Source organism: Echinops telfairi, unplaced genomic scaffold (genome assembly GCF_000313985.2).
Source record: "Echinops telfairi isolate 266 unplaced genomic scaffold, ASM31398v2 ScPeMD7_2010;HRSCAF=2546, whole genome shotgun sequence".
Taxonomy (NCBI): Eukaryota; Metazoa; Chordata; class Mammalia; order Afrosoricida; family Tenrecidae; genus Echinops; species Echinops telfairi.
Genome location: NW_022105908.1, coordinates 7,163,438 through 7,179,031, shown reverse-complemented (window position 1 = coordinate 7,179,031; position 15,594 = coordinate 7,163,438). Strand labels below are relative to the sequence as shown.

General features: G+C 39.0%; 1 protein-coding gene across 6 annotated transcripts in view; it reads right to left on the bottom strand.

Moving 5' to 3' along the window:
* The window catches only part of NCOR1 (nuclear receptor corepressor 1), a 151,089-nt gene that overhangs the window by 12,117 nt on the left and 123,378 nt on the right, over positions 1–15,594 (bottom strand). For 5 of the 6 annotated variants that reach the window (XM_045293367.1, XM_045293373.1, XM_045293368.1 and 2 more), the window contains 7 exons: positions 14,118–14,283; positions 13,398–13,891; positions 10,684–10,812; positions 10,102–10,259; positions 9,711–9,934; positions 5,151–5,291; positions 3,044–3,186 (listed from right to left, as the gene is read on the bottom strand). In XM_045293367.1, coding sequence (XP_045149302.1) covers positions 3,044–3,186; positions 5,151–5,291; positions 9,711–9,934; positions 10,102–10,259; positions 10,684–10,812; positions 13,398–13,891; positions 14,118–14,283 — 1,455 coding nt within the window. The remainder of the gene's footprint in view (positions 1–3,043; positions 3,187–5,150; positions 5,292–9,710; positions 9,935–10,101; positions 10,260–10,683; positions 10,813–13,397; positions 13,892–14,117; positions 14,284–15,594) is intronic. The other variant, XM_045293372.1, reaches the window with a different exon arrangement.

Here is a 15,594-nt window from a genome sequence, read left to right as displayed (position 1 = left end):
AAAGTGCTATGCTTCATTAAAAAGTGTTTGAGACCAAATGGTGACCATTTACAAAAGAGAAATAGGTAAGGGGGCGCAGTAGGGCACACACCCAGGAAGTCTGATTAATGGGAATGGAACAAGAATGCATGAGAATGGTGACACACTGAATAATGTCACGTGTCATTGAACAATAAGGATAGAAATGGTTAAACAGAAACCTAATTTGCGATGTAAACTTCCACCAAAACCACAATGAAATATAATCTCTTTTTTGAAAGGAAGAAGTGTTTTCAAAAAGGAAACTAAAAAAGTGGGAAAACTAGGAAATTCAAAATACGAGTACTATAGAATCTAGAGGAAGAGAATAAACTGTACTGACAGAGAAACACAAATAGGAAAGAGCATGCCCTGGGAACAAGAGGTCTTACGGTGACTTACTGTGCACTCGTATGAACAGGTTTGAGGACCTGAGGTTAGCTCAAGAGGAGAGAGACCTTTTGTCAGTGAATAAGTTAAATGGAAGCCCTTCATTATTTCTGGATTATCCCCTTGGACTCCATCGATTGTAGACACTGTTGATTCTTTTCATTTCTAATTATAATTTGAAGTTCTTAGTGGACATCACCAGTAAAAGATCAGAACCACTTTATAAAATTATATAAGAAATGGAAGGAGTATAAGGACAGAGGTAATGTTTTCATTGCTTCTTCCAACTTGATGCTTAGAGTGAGGAAAAATGAGCGGGACATTTTCTGAACAGGGAGGAAAGAAACCACAGAGAGGAGACAGTGTTACACTTATGGGCCAGATCACTCATGATACTTAAATGGAACCTGAAATAACAAAGTGATAAATCAAAAAACCAAACTCACAGTGACCCCATAGGTCAGGATAGAACTGCCACTGTTTTTAAGATCTTTCTCCCTAAGAACAATTGGTGGTTTCAAACTGCCAACCTTGAGGATCGCAACCCAACTCATAACCACTATGTCGCCAGGGCTTTTAAGCTGATAAACATATCCAGGAAATTAGCATACATATATACGTATTTTTAAAATCTCAGGCTAAGGACATCTTGTCAGTATTTGCCTTTAGACATTAATAAATTGTCTCCTGGTAACGGTATTTGACTATACATTGAAAGCATCTGTCATACTGAAAGCATCTAGTACCCTGTTCAATAAATGATTGCTGAATCAATGAATGAGGGAGTTACTGCCTAAGGACAATGTTAACCTTTGGCAAGGGGCCAGGGGTGGGGGGTGGGGGTGGGGAGGATAAATAAATATGAGACCTTTTGAGCCAGTCGAAGGTTGCCTTTCCACTGAACAAGCAAAACAAAGACTAGAAGAGTAGAAAACAAAGAAGGGAAGCAATTCTTCATTGGCTGTTCTAAATTCTGTATTCCTCTGTACTTGGAAATATATCTTAGGGTTATGAAAGACCTTGAAAATGAGAACACTATATTTTTGTTGGACATATGAGGACCTATACTAACAAAGTGGAGTCTGGAGGCCGAAAAATATATTATTATTGAAATAAAAATTGTTTTTAAGATCGATGCTTGAAAAAAAAAGATTGATGGTAATTCTGGTCACCACCCTAAAATATTTATCATTTTTAAATGATCTGTACTTTGTTAAAGAGAACCTAGGTAATTAAGAGCCAGATAGATTTACAAACAGCAAATGACATCAATTCCTTTTTCCCCTCTCTGCTTTTTAATGTTATTAATTTCAAAGTGTTAAACTGGTATGCTAAGATACCATCAGCAAAGCATACACCCCACCCCACCCTCCAAAAAATTCCCTTATTACTGGATATACTTGTGGAAAGTATGAGTACATGTCGACTGGTGGATAGTATAAGTACTGTTATGCATTGCGTAACAGTATGAGGAATGGTCTGATTAATGCATATTGATCCACAGGAAAATTTCTGATACCATAGAGTTTTATCCTATTGAATATTCAGCAGTGACCTAACTAATTATGTTATCAGTACAGAACTGCTAGAAGCATGATCCTTAAGTTAGAATATCCAGGTTTGAGTGCCAACCAACTCATAACTTACATAACTTGGGCTATTTATTAAAACATCTTTAGTCTCAGCTTCAACATTTACAAATTGGAGATAATACACGGCCTGTTTTGTGAATTAAGTAACGTGTGTGTGTGTGTGTGTGTGTATTTGAATAGTGCCTGGCACAAATACACGGCCTGTTTTGTGAATTAAGTAACATGTATGTGTGTGTATATATATAATACAGGCCTGTTTTGTGAATTACGTGTGTGTGTGTGTGTGTGTGTGTGTGTGTGTGTGTGTGTGTGTATTTGACTAGTGCCTGGCACACCGTATTACAGAAGTGGTTGCATCTATTGATATTATTTTTGTTTTAGAAAAGGTTTCTACCAAATTGGATGCTGAACTGAGCTCTAGCTAAATGCTGGTAGGTAGAGAAAGTAGGTGGAATGTAATGAGCACACATTGCATGGTCCTGTGACTTGGGTCTAGTAAATGTGGCAAAGCTCCCCGAAGCAACCATGATATTTGTATTCTTACCAAGTACACAATAGCTAAACAGTCCCATATGGGTGACATAAAGCTTACCTTTCAGGATAGAAAAAGGATCACCCCACACCGCTCAAAACCAATTAAAATCTAAACTAAATAAAAATGCTTTTAGTGTAGACAATTTAGATGGTAGAGATACTCAGAACCAAACACGGTAATTCAGGAAACGGGGTGTTTATAGCAAGAAAAAAAGTCATGAAGATGCCTCTTACTGTTTTCTTAAGAGATATGAAAAACAAAGGCTTTAAATGGCCCAAATTGGTGAACCTAAGACAGGTGGATTAAAAAACCTAGCATTTTCAAAGATAAAATGTGCAGTGTCGGCAGTAGGAAATTCTAGCTCCAAAGAAATCATCAAACTAGCAGACATTTAAAGAGGGATCAACTGTGGTTGGATAAACACCCTTGTCTTCAAACTCAGGGACTATTACAGATATCATTATGAATGCATGTTTTTCTTGGGGCTCATGAAAGAAATCCCACTTACCCATATCAGAGTCACCTCCACCAGAGGAGTTCAACTTACGAAAGATTTCCTGCTTCTTTGATTTCACCATGGGTGAAGTGTTTTCAAGCTTGGTGAAGAAGGAAGGCAAGTAGCTTATACTTGCTGGTGAGCGGGAATCATTCCTGTTAGAAACATAACTGTCTATTATCATCGCGTATTTCTAACCCTGGGGACATTTCTAGCAATGATAATAAAACACAAAGTACTTTTCTATCATGTGCTTATTCTTACAACTGTACAGAACCATAGGTAGCCACAAACCAGTTAATCCATCATTTGAGGACACAGTCAAATCGCAGTCAAAAATCAAATCATTCTAGGGCTAGAATCGAGATAATCCAAAATAGTGGTGTGTAACATGGAACAAATAAGCAGCAATGAATAATAAAGAGAAATCTAAAACAACTTATCATGATGCTCTCTGCTTAGCAGCATAAACATTGCTACATTTATAGTTACCATATGAACCAAGAACGATCTTGCTAGCAGCATCACATGGAATGCTCATAAAACAGGAAGAGCTCATACCTAAGCAATCAACATTTGGACATGAACAGAATGGATGAAATGTAAAAAGTGCTTAACAGGTGAGCGGAGTTTAATATAAAGCATTTCATATTTGATCGGCAGCTTTCTACACTAACACATTTTTAAAAACAAATTTTCCCTAATAACTAAGGCCAACCTGAATCTCACAAGAGCCAGAGGTGATGATAACAGATGGTATGGAAGATTACTGTACTGTACCTGTACCTAATCTGATTATGTGGATTATTCATTCAAACATGAGCGCACCCACTGTAAATCAAGAAAGATAAATAGAAAAAAAACCGAGTAAGGCCCGTGGTCACAAAATTCACAAACTTAGGGGAATACACGTAAATGTAAAATTAAATTTAACATCATTACTCTCTAAAAATGGATTTTCTGGAGAGCAATTGTTTTGAGAATGATGAGGGTAATGAATGTACAAATGTGCTACACACAATTGATGTATGTATGGATTGTGGTAAGAGTTGTATGAGCCCCCAATAAAATGATTTTAAAAAGTGGATTTTCTTGTTTCATTTCTTTGAGAGGTAGCAGCATTTATTTGGTGGCCTCTGAATATAATAATACATCTTGTGATAAGAGATGTATGAGTCCCTACTAAAATGATTTTAAAAGAAAAATTAAAAAAATAAAATAAGTGCAACATCAGAATAAGTTAAAAGGACCTCTGATTACAACTGGACTCTCGCTACCACATATTTCCCTGTCAGAGCATCAGAGGAGGGTGCTCCAACCAAGGGATCAGCTTGGACAGAGACTGAAAAGAATCTGGGGAACAATAAACAAATCGATAGGAAAAGTGAAAGACGGGTGAAGTGGAAGAAAATAAAGTTGAACCCACTGTGAGAACTAGAAAGCCATCTTAGCACTTGGCTCTTCATGGGTTTTCACTAGTAATACAGAGGTGGACTGAAAGGGGGTCAAATATAATAATTCATAGGGTTGCAGTGATGGATACGAATAGGTACAATGAGATATATAAGAAATTTAGAGGGAGAGGAAGGAAAAAAAGAGGAGCTCATAACAAGGGCTCAAATAGAAAGTAAATGTTTAGAAAATGAAGGCAACATATGTACAAACATGCTTGATACAATTGACGTATGGATTCTAAGAGCCCCCCCCCCAATAAAATTATCTTTGAATTAAAAAAAATTTTTGGAACAGGTTACTTCCATATGTAGATCACAATGCTTGATACACTGATAGCACTGAACTGTTGGATAAATCAGTGGTTCACCACTCAGAGAAAATAAGATTTCAAAAATGAAAAAGAATTTACAAGTTAAAAAATAAATATTTTTCTGTAGACCTATTTAACTACATTTTCTCATTAAAATTAGGGATGGGGAGAACAAATACAACAAAAACCCTAGCATTAGATCATTAGGAAAACGGACTAAACGATCCTAAGAGCCCTGTCCGTATGTGAAAATAGTAATGAAAAAAGGCACTGACGTAAGGAAAATATTAGTACAGTAACACAGACACATTCGTGAAGGAGAGGTGTCACAGGATGTGTGCTGCCTCGCCTCACCTCTGCTCTGCAGGCTCTGCTCCTCTCTGAGACAAGAGCAGCATACTGTCCTGTTTCTCATGCACACCTGGAACCTGGGGTGGGGAGATGGGCTCGTAGGTCTCTGAAGAGACATGACTCCTCTCTGGGGATTTTCCAGGCCTAAAATTTTAACACATCAAAGATTATATTGTACTTCAAGAATTCATCTAGGGCTCAGATAAGCATTCACTATACCTAGGTCAAACACAATCCCCCACCCCCCAACTCACTACCACTGAGTCAATTCTGATTCATAGTGACCCTATAGAACAAAGTAGAACTGCCTCTGTCCTGAGACTAAATCTTTACAGGAGTAGAAAGCCTTATCTTTCTCTGGGGAAGCAGTTGGCACCAAGGCTCCTCTATACCTTAGTAGGTAGCCCCCCTACCCCCCCCCCCAAATTACCGGTGGTTCTTAACATGCTGCATAGTCACTAAGATTTTTTGCTTATTTTTCCATATTATCTTTACCAGCCTGGTATCCAGAGGAAAAACATTAAATTGTAGGCACCCGCTCAGCCGTCAGATGGTGTGATTAGAGCCTAAAATGATTTGCTTGATTGGAACTTCTTAGGTCTGTTTCTTATTCAATCAAGTCCTTTACCTGTTAGGACTCAAACGTATGTCATAACTACCCCCACCACCCCAGGGTTCACCTGAAAACAATGGCCAAAGGATGGGATGAAAATCTTGACCAAAGCACATGCTCATCAGCAGGACAGAACCCCTACTGCTGCTGCCACTTCTCCCATGGTCCCACTTGGTAATGTGGGGTGTACACCTGCAGGCTCTGCATGCATAAAATGACTAACGCCATCTGAAGGCTGAGTGGGTGCCTGCGATTTAATGTTCTTCCTCTTGATACTATGGCTGGTAAAAAGTGAGAGAAACACACTACTTTGGAAAAATAAACAAAAAACCCCAGTGACTATGCAGCATGTTAAGAACCACCTGTGATTTTAACATCCCTCGAATGACTCACTTTATTGCTACTGAGTCGATTCCTAGCAACCATATGGAATAGAGGAGAACTGTTCCACTGAGTTTCCAAGACTAAATCTGTTCAGGAATAGACTGCTCATCTTTCTTCCACAGAGTAGCTGGCAGGTCAAACTGCCAACCCTTTGCTTAGCGGCCCAGCAATGACCTCTCTGTGCCACCAGGACTACTCATTACTATAATAGTTATGCACAACTTAAGTTGTAATATATTAAACACAAATGTATTTTTTAAATGTATTTTAAAAACCTTTATTTCTTTATCCTATCAATTCCATCTGATTATTAAAAGTAGCTTCCTTCCACTTTTTAAACATTCTTTTTAGATTTTGATGATTACCGTCTAAAATCCCCCCAAAACTCATACCTTTATTTCTTGATTTAGCAAGCTTGGAACAACACCAGCTTCCTTCCATGACAGATGAACTGGACTACCTTAATGCTGTTGTCCACTCTAAACTTTGGTCTACCTTGACTTTAATAACAATTTTTTAGCCTTCCATAATTGTTTCTAAAATATGAAGATAAAATATTCTTTTCTTTCTCACATACTCTTTCTTCTACCTCTGTTCCCTGTCCTCTCCTCAAACCTCTCAGCCACTTTCACATGATTTATAGTATATACATCCTGTTCTACAGAAAAATACCTCTCTTTTGATTATATATTGGAAATCAATGGTATTTTACAACACTGAAACGATAAAACCAAGTAATATGACTAAGACTAATAAAAGAAATGCAGCACCCCTCATTCAAATGCAAGTACGTAGAAATCATCAGTGAAAAGGTCAAAGGGATCTTCATTTCTTAAATGCCATAATTGCCCAATGTTGTGCTGCACATTATTTTGCTTAGATAAGCAAATAGGAATGGGTCATAGCTTTGCTAGATAGCTTCCTGCTTCAATAATTTTTGTTTGGGTTGTTGTGGTTAAAAGAATAAACTTAGTTTTATCTTATCTTTAAAAGTCATTCAGCTTCTTCATAATTCTACCTGGGGTTTGTTACAAAATAATTCAGTTTGGGAAGAGGACACAAATGAAAACCACTTGGCTTAATTACTGAAGCTGGGGGATGGTTGCATGGAGATTGATTACACTACTCTACTTCTGTGTATGTTTGAGAACATCAACAAAGTTTTTAAAGAGATCATCCAACTTCTTAAATATCATTCTTATTTCTTTCTGCTCTTAGCATATTTAGAAAGTGGTAGGGAAAAAGTGATGGTGGGGCACGAGGACACAAAAGGAAACAGAGGCAAGCTCTAGGAAGCAAAGGCATAGATAGGGAGATTAACAGAGGTGTGCACTTATGCAAATACATTAATCCATAATAATAGTGGTACTGGCCTATGTACATATATTTATAAGGCAATACACTGAAGCTGCAGATGGGCCTTGGGCCTCGGCTCATATTTTCCCTCAATATAAGAACCCTTTGTTCTAACAAATTGGCATTCTGTGATGCTCACTCTGCACCACCACCACCCCACACACACGATTGCTGAAGACAATATGGGTGCATAAGCAGATGTGGTGAAGACAGAGGTGCCCGGCTATTAAAAGATAGAATGTCTGGAGTTTTAAAGGCTTGAAGTTAAACAAGCGGCCATCCAATGGTGAAGCAACAAGCACACCAGTCAGTGTGATCGTGAGGTGTCATCGAGACTGGTCAATGGGCATCAGAAGATTCACAACAAACAGTAAACCAACAAAAATGCATTGGTGAGAATGGAGCGGGGGTTGGAGTGGAGATCCAAAGCCCATCTATGGACAATGGAACATCCCTCCACAGTGGGGGTGAGTCAATCGGTGCAGTAGAGCACTAATGGGTCACACAATATACCTCTGCTCCCTGGAGGCCTACTCACACCCCCCTACCTATCATGACCTCAGTGACGCCTCCCAATCGAGACTAGATGGGAGCATGTACATAGGTATAGGCAAGAGATAAAACTCTCAACACATGGAACCCAGGAACAGGAATGGGACTAGAGATACTAAAAAGGTAGGGGGAAGGGGAGGAGATGTGGGGAGGGAGGGGGGCATCGATCACAATGAATGGCACTTAACCACATACCCCCCAGACAGGGAAGAACAACAGAAACCAGAGGGGGAAGGGAGACAGCTGTTGGTGTGAGACTTGGGGGGGTTAGGAGGAGGAGCTGATACCAAGGGCTCAATAGAAAGTAAGTGCCTAGAAAAGAATGATGGAATATATGTAGAAATATGTCGGATACAATTGACGTATGGTTTGTAACGAGCTGTAACCCCCAATATCTTCACCTACTGTGGCTTGTCCATCCACTATATGCCTTCCATATATTGCCAGAATCTTTGAATTGTTGATAACCCAATAATGCTTTTATTATTATAGAAACCAATTCTTGTTGTGTCTCTTTACTCCAGTTTAACATGTGCTAATTATTTTGTCAAGGAGCCCCCATGGTGCAGTGCTTAAAGCACTCAGTTGTTGACCAAAAGTTCAGGGATTTGAACCCGCTTTCATGGGCAAAGATGTGGCTATCTATTTCTGTTAAGATCATAGCCCTGGGAATGCTCTGGGGCAGCTCTACGTTGTCTGAGAGAGTTGCTGAGTCAAAATCAACTCAAAGGCGATGGGTTTGAGCATGGTTTGAGCACTCTTTTGTCAAGGTGTGACAGCAGTTTTCACCCTACTACACTTAAGAGTCACAAGTAGAACTGACTTGATGGCAACAACCAATAATGTTGAGTCTACTATCTTGAATCAAAACCCTCTTCCTCTGCCTTTCTTTTTGTACACATGCGCACACACACACACACAGTCCCAAACCAAAAGGTTCACAGCCACTGAGTTACTTTTGACTCAGCAATTCTGTAGGGCAGGGTAGAACTGCCCCCTAGCGATTTTCTGTAACTCTTTACGGAATTAGAAAGCCTCATTTTTCTCCTAAGGAGTTGCTGATGGTTTCAAAGTGCTGACCTTGCATTGCACAATTAGCAGCCCAACGTATACTCCATTATGCCTCCAGCACCCTATTCCCTTCTCTCTGTGTGTACACACACACACACACACACACAGTATTAGGCAGATTCACCAGATAAAGTCTGACGTACAAAATGTGTTTCTTCTCTTTATACCTATCTTGGCCTCACTTTTCATTATTTAATATGAATCCCCCTTCCCCAACATCTGTTGCTGGCCCAGTAGAAACCTTGGAGAGAAAAACATCTTTAGCATTCTAAAGAACCAGTAAAGTATTCCTAAACTACTCCCAAATGGCATGTTCTTCCTACTTGTCTTTGCAAACCAAGTAGGAGAATTTTTTTTTTTAAGTAGGAGAATATTAAAAATCAACTTTGGAACATATTTTGATGACATATTAAAAAAGATATATGTAGTATTGATTGTCTAGGTAGTAGACATTTTAAGAAAAGGAAAAGCCTTTGTTTATATTTTCCAGCAAATTAAGGCAAATACATTGAAGGGTGAGAAATGAATCTCCTGTTTTACAGAGTAAAATGGTTTTACTAGTTGGAAATTGATTATAAAGACTGTACCTTCCCCTGGATTTGTCCACAAGGTTTTCTGGAGAGACCCTTGGACCTGGTCTCTGATGATGGACAGCCTGAGCCTGAGGATCTGGGCTGTAACGACTTGACGGTTTAGTCCTCACAGGTGTAGACACCAGAGCAGATGGTGAATTCTGGAATGTAGACGTGGGAGGCTGCTGTGGCGTCTGTGAGGAAACTTGATTTCTAGTCAAATCTTGTGTGATAATTTGCTGTGAATGAAAAAGAAGGAAATGGTTAAGCTTATTAAGTACTTGCCAAAGGAGGGTGGGGGTAGAGTAGCATTAAAAAAAAAATCTACACAGTTACTGTAATTTTTTTCATTTTATATATAAATGTACTGTCTGCAAGATCAAAATAAGAATAATGGTAAGCTTACACAGATATGATCGGCAAGAGTGATCAGTCGGTGGGTCCTGGGCACTTGCCCTACCCCCTCTCCCTGGGAAGAAGGAGGCAGCTGCTGTTGGGGAGAGGGCGATTCCTGTTGTGGTCGGTAGTGATGTAATGGTCCTTCATACTGTCTGGTAGGATCATCTAGCAGAATATAGAAGATTTTTATATTAGGGTAGCACGCTCCTTTTTAGCTTATTGCCAAAAAAGAAACACGTTAAATGGATGTGGGACATAATTCTAAACACAGATTTGTATAGCCTAATTTTGAAGGCAAAAATACTCATTGACAGCAATCAGAGGATTAAACTATTAAGAAGTCAGAAATGGGCAAACAAAATGACTATCTGTTATTTCCTCTCATTAAAATATAAAAAAGAGTAATAAATAAAAGTTTAAAAATATTTTTCTATAGATAGTTTTAAGTACTTCTTAAAACAGACATATATAAAATTATCCTGTAAGAAAACCGCCAAAAAAAGTTATTTCTTAAAAAATCTGGACAGATATAGACAAATGGTAAATGGAAATATGAATATATGTACACCAGAGGCTAAAAAATACGTACTTTCTACTGGATTTGTCTTAACAACCTCTGCTTGATAGGGCTGCAGCTTTTCCTGGGGCGGGGCAGGTGAATTCGCAGGGCTTATCACTTCAATGGCATCACTAGGAGCTTCATACCGGTGTGAAGATACTTCAAGAAAAAATATCATTTTTAAATATATCCTATGAAAAGTTTCAAAGGACAATTCTTCAAACCTATTAGCATAGTTAATTTTTCCTCCCCTGAACAAGCTCAATGAACTAGTAGTGTTCAAGGAGCATAAATATTCTCCGGTGATCCCAATGGCAGTAGTTTTCCAAAATGTTGTGTCTTCTAAGACCTCTAAATAAAAGTCAATACACAGGTAAAGAAGAAGAGAGAACAGATTGCTTCTGATGTTCTCATGGGAGCTGAAATAGAAAACCACTGGGAAACATTCATCAGGAAAGACTAAACAAATGAAGGCCTATAGACTTCAACAGTTAGTCGAGTCCAAAAATTTCAGTTTCTCTGGGACAGTTGGCCCTTAGAAAAACATTGAGACTATAAAGCTGATTCATTACCACGATAATTTTTAAACTATAGAACAAAGTGACACTGTATAATTGATTTTCTCAACTGGAATAGTCAGCAAAAATTACTCCAAATTTGTAATCACTGTGTTACATTGTGACAGTAAACAAATGGTAGAGAAGGAAATCAAACTCACTCCATTTGACAAAGAGGAGGCTGGCAACAGACCCAGGTTGCCAACCAATCAGAAAGTTCAACAGAATAGCCATGTAGGCCCCCTCCAAGTACAGGTCCCAGGGAAACTTGTCATATAATAAGGGGACACAGGCAGCTTTTCACAGTCCTCCTCTTCCATGGCCTAAACGCTGAGAAGGGAGAGAGGCTGATGCCACCCTCTGCTCAGGAACGTATCATCTTTAGATTGCTCCTTGCATCTACAAACTACACTGAATAAGAATATTGTCCAGAATCAAAAAGGACATAGTGACCTTGGCGGGACAGACACAGGAGTTATGCATTCCACTGCTAGGCAACCACCTACTCTTCTGCTGCTTAATGAACAGCCCTTCCCTCAAACACAGGGTCAGCCAGAAAATCAGATCTGGAATTTTGTGCACACTATTCTTGAAGATAAGCTGTGGGCTTCACTATTTAAGTGAGAGAGACTCTAAAGAGTCAAACTGAAAAATTAGACTCAAAGAGAGGACCTGGATAACTAAGTAGCCAGTGGACTATAAAAGTAATTCAACCTGCTGGGTGGGTGGGGCGGGGGAAGCAATTCAACCTATGATGAAAAGACGACCACACCCAGAAACAATAAAAACCCAGAAAACAAGTGGGGCTGTATGAAAGTCAAATTCTTAGAACAAGGTTTGAATTAGATAGAAACAAGTTTTAAATCCAGTGATAAAGCTCTAGTGGTGCAAAGGTCACGTGCTTGGCTGCCAACAGAAAAGACAGCAAGCAGTTCAAAGGGTTGAAGGGAGAAAGGCTGGAGGATAAAATCTCAGCATAAACTCTGGGCAGTTCTGCTGTCACACAGGGTCCCTCTGAGTTGAAAATCAACTTGGTGGCACCTGACAACAATCATTGGGCAACTTAGGAATTGAGTGTTAAAGAACAGGATTTAATAAGCCATGGACAAGTTCGAATACTATGCATATTGGTGACTTCATTTAATAAGGCCTATTTGTTAGTAGAATGATTTTTTTCTGTACATACATCTACCGTGTAGATTTTCGTAAATACAAGGTTAAAAAGCATTCTTTCTTTACAACATACTACCAAACTGCTCCTTTTGGCCAAAAAATATCAACACAGGGATGATGTTTACAAGAAGCTAACATTATTAGGTAAGTGGATGTTTGGGGTAAAAAGAACTGCACATTGCATTCTGGTACTTGAGAAACCGCCCCCCCCCCCCCTTTTAATTTGACTGTTTCACTAATGGAGATAACATAGAGAAGACTATGATTACATTGAAGTATTAGCAGATACCATATATACTCATGTATATGCCGAGTTTTTCAGCACATTTTTAATGCAGTTTTTGTGGTAAAATTAGGTGCCTTGGCTGATATTCAGGTCAGCTTATACTCGAGTATATACAGTAATTTATTCAAATGCCTGGCTATTCTTGCCTATACAGATTTTTTTTTTAATTAAAAGTAACTCTGTAAACAGTTTAATGCAGATTTGTGAATTTTTATAAATTTTCAGAGTAAACTTCATAATGATTAGCCACATTTGATAAAAATCCATCTTATAAGAGGGATGCCATGTAAATGCCAATTACCAATACCAAAGTAGCCTTACATTAAAAAAAAATATATATATATATCTTAAATATGATGAAAGGGTTTTAAGTTTAGGCCCATATTAGAAAAAGTTTCCTCAGTATCAGAGGACTTGATAATATATCTGACTTTTCAGGTGACTAAAAATATCCATAAGCTCAATTCTCTATTCACTTTCTAATTTTAATTCTTCAACGGCTAGTTTCTTCATGGAAAACAGATAGTGTTATACTCAGGAAATTCTGCTATGTAAGTATTCGTAAAAATATTAGTAGAGACATTTTGAACTGGTAACCCATAAAACCCTTTTTATTACATATAGACAGGCATTTGGTTTATTAGTACCACACAGTTCTACTTTACCTAAAGAATAAAGTAATTCTTTACTCAGATATCACATTGCAAAACTCAGATTGAGATACATACAGCTACTGGACGAGTCTGAACTTTGAGAGCCACGTTCCCTTGCATCCTTGTCCGAGGCAATTTGCCGGGTGATGATCACGTCTATGAAGTTAGCTGCGGTAATGGTAGTCTTCCCTCGGGTCCTTAGCTCTTCCTCATATCTGGATTTTGGAGGAGGCCCTTTATCTTTCCCAGCCTCAGAATAAACTACTGAAGAGTGAGGCTGGGGCTTGCCACTCGGAAAGGCTGACGTGGTGTACAGACACTGGACAGATCTCTTCTCCACCTCCAGGCTTTTCTGCTCTAGCTGTTGCTGCTCACTACCTGTTGCTGACCTGCTTCTCAAAGGTTCTTCTAACCTGGCAGCTTCATGCTTACTCTCTTTTGTTTTGGAAACATCCATCTGGGGAGCAGAAGCTGCAGCATCCACAAGAGCAGCTAAGGCATCTGCAGCAGTGTTGTAGCGGGAGGTTGGCAGGCCTTGGCTTATTGAAGGACCTCCAGCTGGCAGTTGCCTGTCAAATAAAACCACATCACAACTCTGTGAAGGGGAAACAATTTACTGGGGCCAGGGTGCAGTGGGTGGACGTGGGGGTGAATAGAGGTTGGGGAAATGGAATGATAAACTACAAAGAAAAAAAGTTAACAGAAAATCATTACTAGGCATAACTATTGCAACTCACAGACAAAGCATGTGTAAGAGATGAATGTCTTTTGTTAAACACTGTACAAGTGACATACATGATTCGTAGTTGAGCAGATGGATCCAAAGGTGTGATCACACTGGTTCCATTGGTTCCCTGGAAAACACTGGGTCTCTGTTGCAGCATGGTCTCCTGAGTCCTTACTGAGGGGGAAGGAGAGCGAACATAGCCATGGCTACCAGGCCTGCCAGGCTGTTCAGAGCCTGTGGGAGGTTGGGGGGCGGGGGGGTGAGAACGAAGGACAATCATAAGGAAGAAGCTGGCAGTGATGCTCATGGATGTTAACTGATGTTTTTTGTTTCAAATTATTTATCTTCTATTATCATCTTAATTTTTTCTTGTTTTTATTTTTATTTACATCTATACATTTGTTGCCCTCATCATTCCCAAAATTCGCTTGCCTCTTGGGTTCCCGGAATCAGCTCATTTTCCTTTTTTCCCCTCCCCCTATCATCTTAATTTTTGTGGCAAGTTTCAATCCATGTCTGAGAAAAACAAAAAGTAACAATTAAGTTATACTACAAATCAAGTAAGTGCACTTCTCAGGTTTGCTCTCAAACTCTGGTGTGTTTGATTTCCAAAGTCAAATTGGATACAGCTTTCTAAATAGCACAATGAAAAAAACATACTGTTGCTACACAGGATCTGACTGCTTCACGTCCCTGTAGTTATTCTGGCGTCACTCACTACAGTAGTTTCATTTGTCCTTGATCCTGATGGTTTTAGCATGCACCCCTGTTCTCATAGCTAGTAACACCTAAGCCACTCTTTTCATGATTTTCTCCTTTGTGACCACACATCAGCTTTTGTTAGTATTAGTTCTAAAAGATGTAATACTAGGAGATGAAAGGCCGGGTCACACAGGATGATTTGTATTTTAACTGCTATGCCAACGTACACTGCCATTGACAAAATATGAGTCATTGATTCTTCAGACAGTTCAAAACAAAATATTTACCAACCTTCCTAAAAATCTGATGGAGAAAAATAGTTTTGTTTGAAATTTGCATTTTGCTGATTGGTGGAATCACAAACACTTTTTCAGTTCCTACCAAGTTATATATCATTGGCATTCTATTTCTATCATGTTTTTATATAAGGCTGCTTCAAAAACTTCGTGGAAAAATTCCACTATCTTTAATTCCACTTTCCATGGACTTCTTGAAGCCCACTCATAGAATCGACAATGTAATCCATACAATGGTGCAACCTCACAATTCACTAGAGCATTTACTATGATCTGATGCTTGGTGGTTTTTATTACAAATAATGGGTTATGTCTAAAAGATACTATTGAGGCCATGGTGAAATGAGTTTTGGGATGTCTGTTATATACTGTCATCCACAGCGATTTCAAAGGATTTATCTATGATATTGTGATTACCATTTTGCTCTGAGCCCCCAAGTCAACCTCCACCTGACTAACCATAATTACCTCGGCTTCCTTTGATTTTCACTGTTAACATCTCTACCTCCAAGGATGACTTACACCCTTTTCCACATCCCGCCCTTTG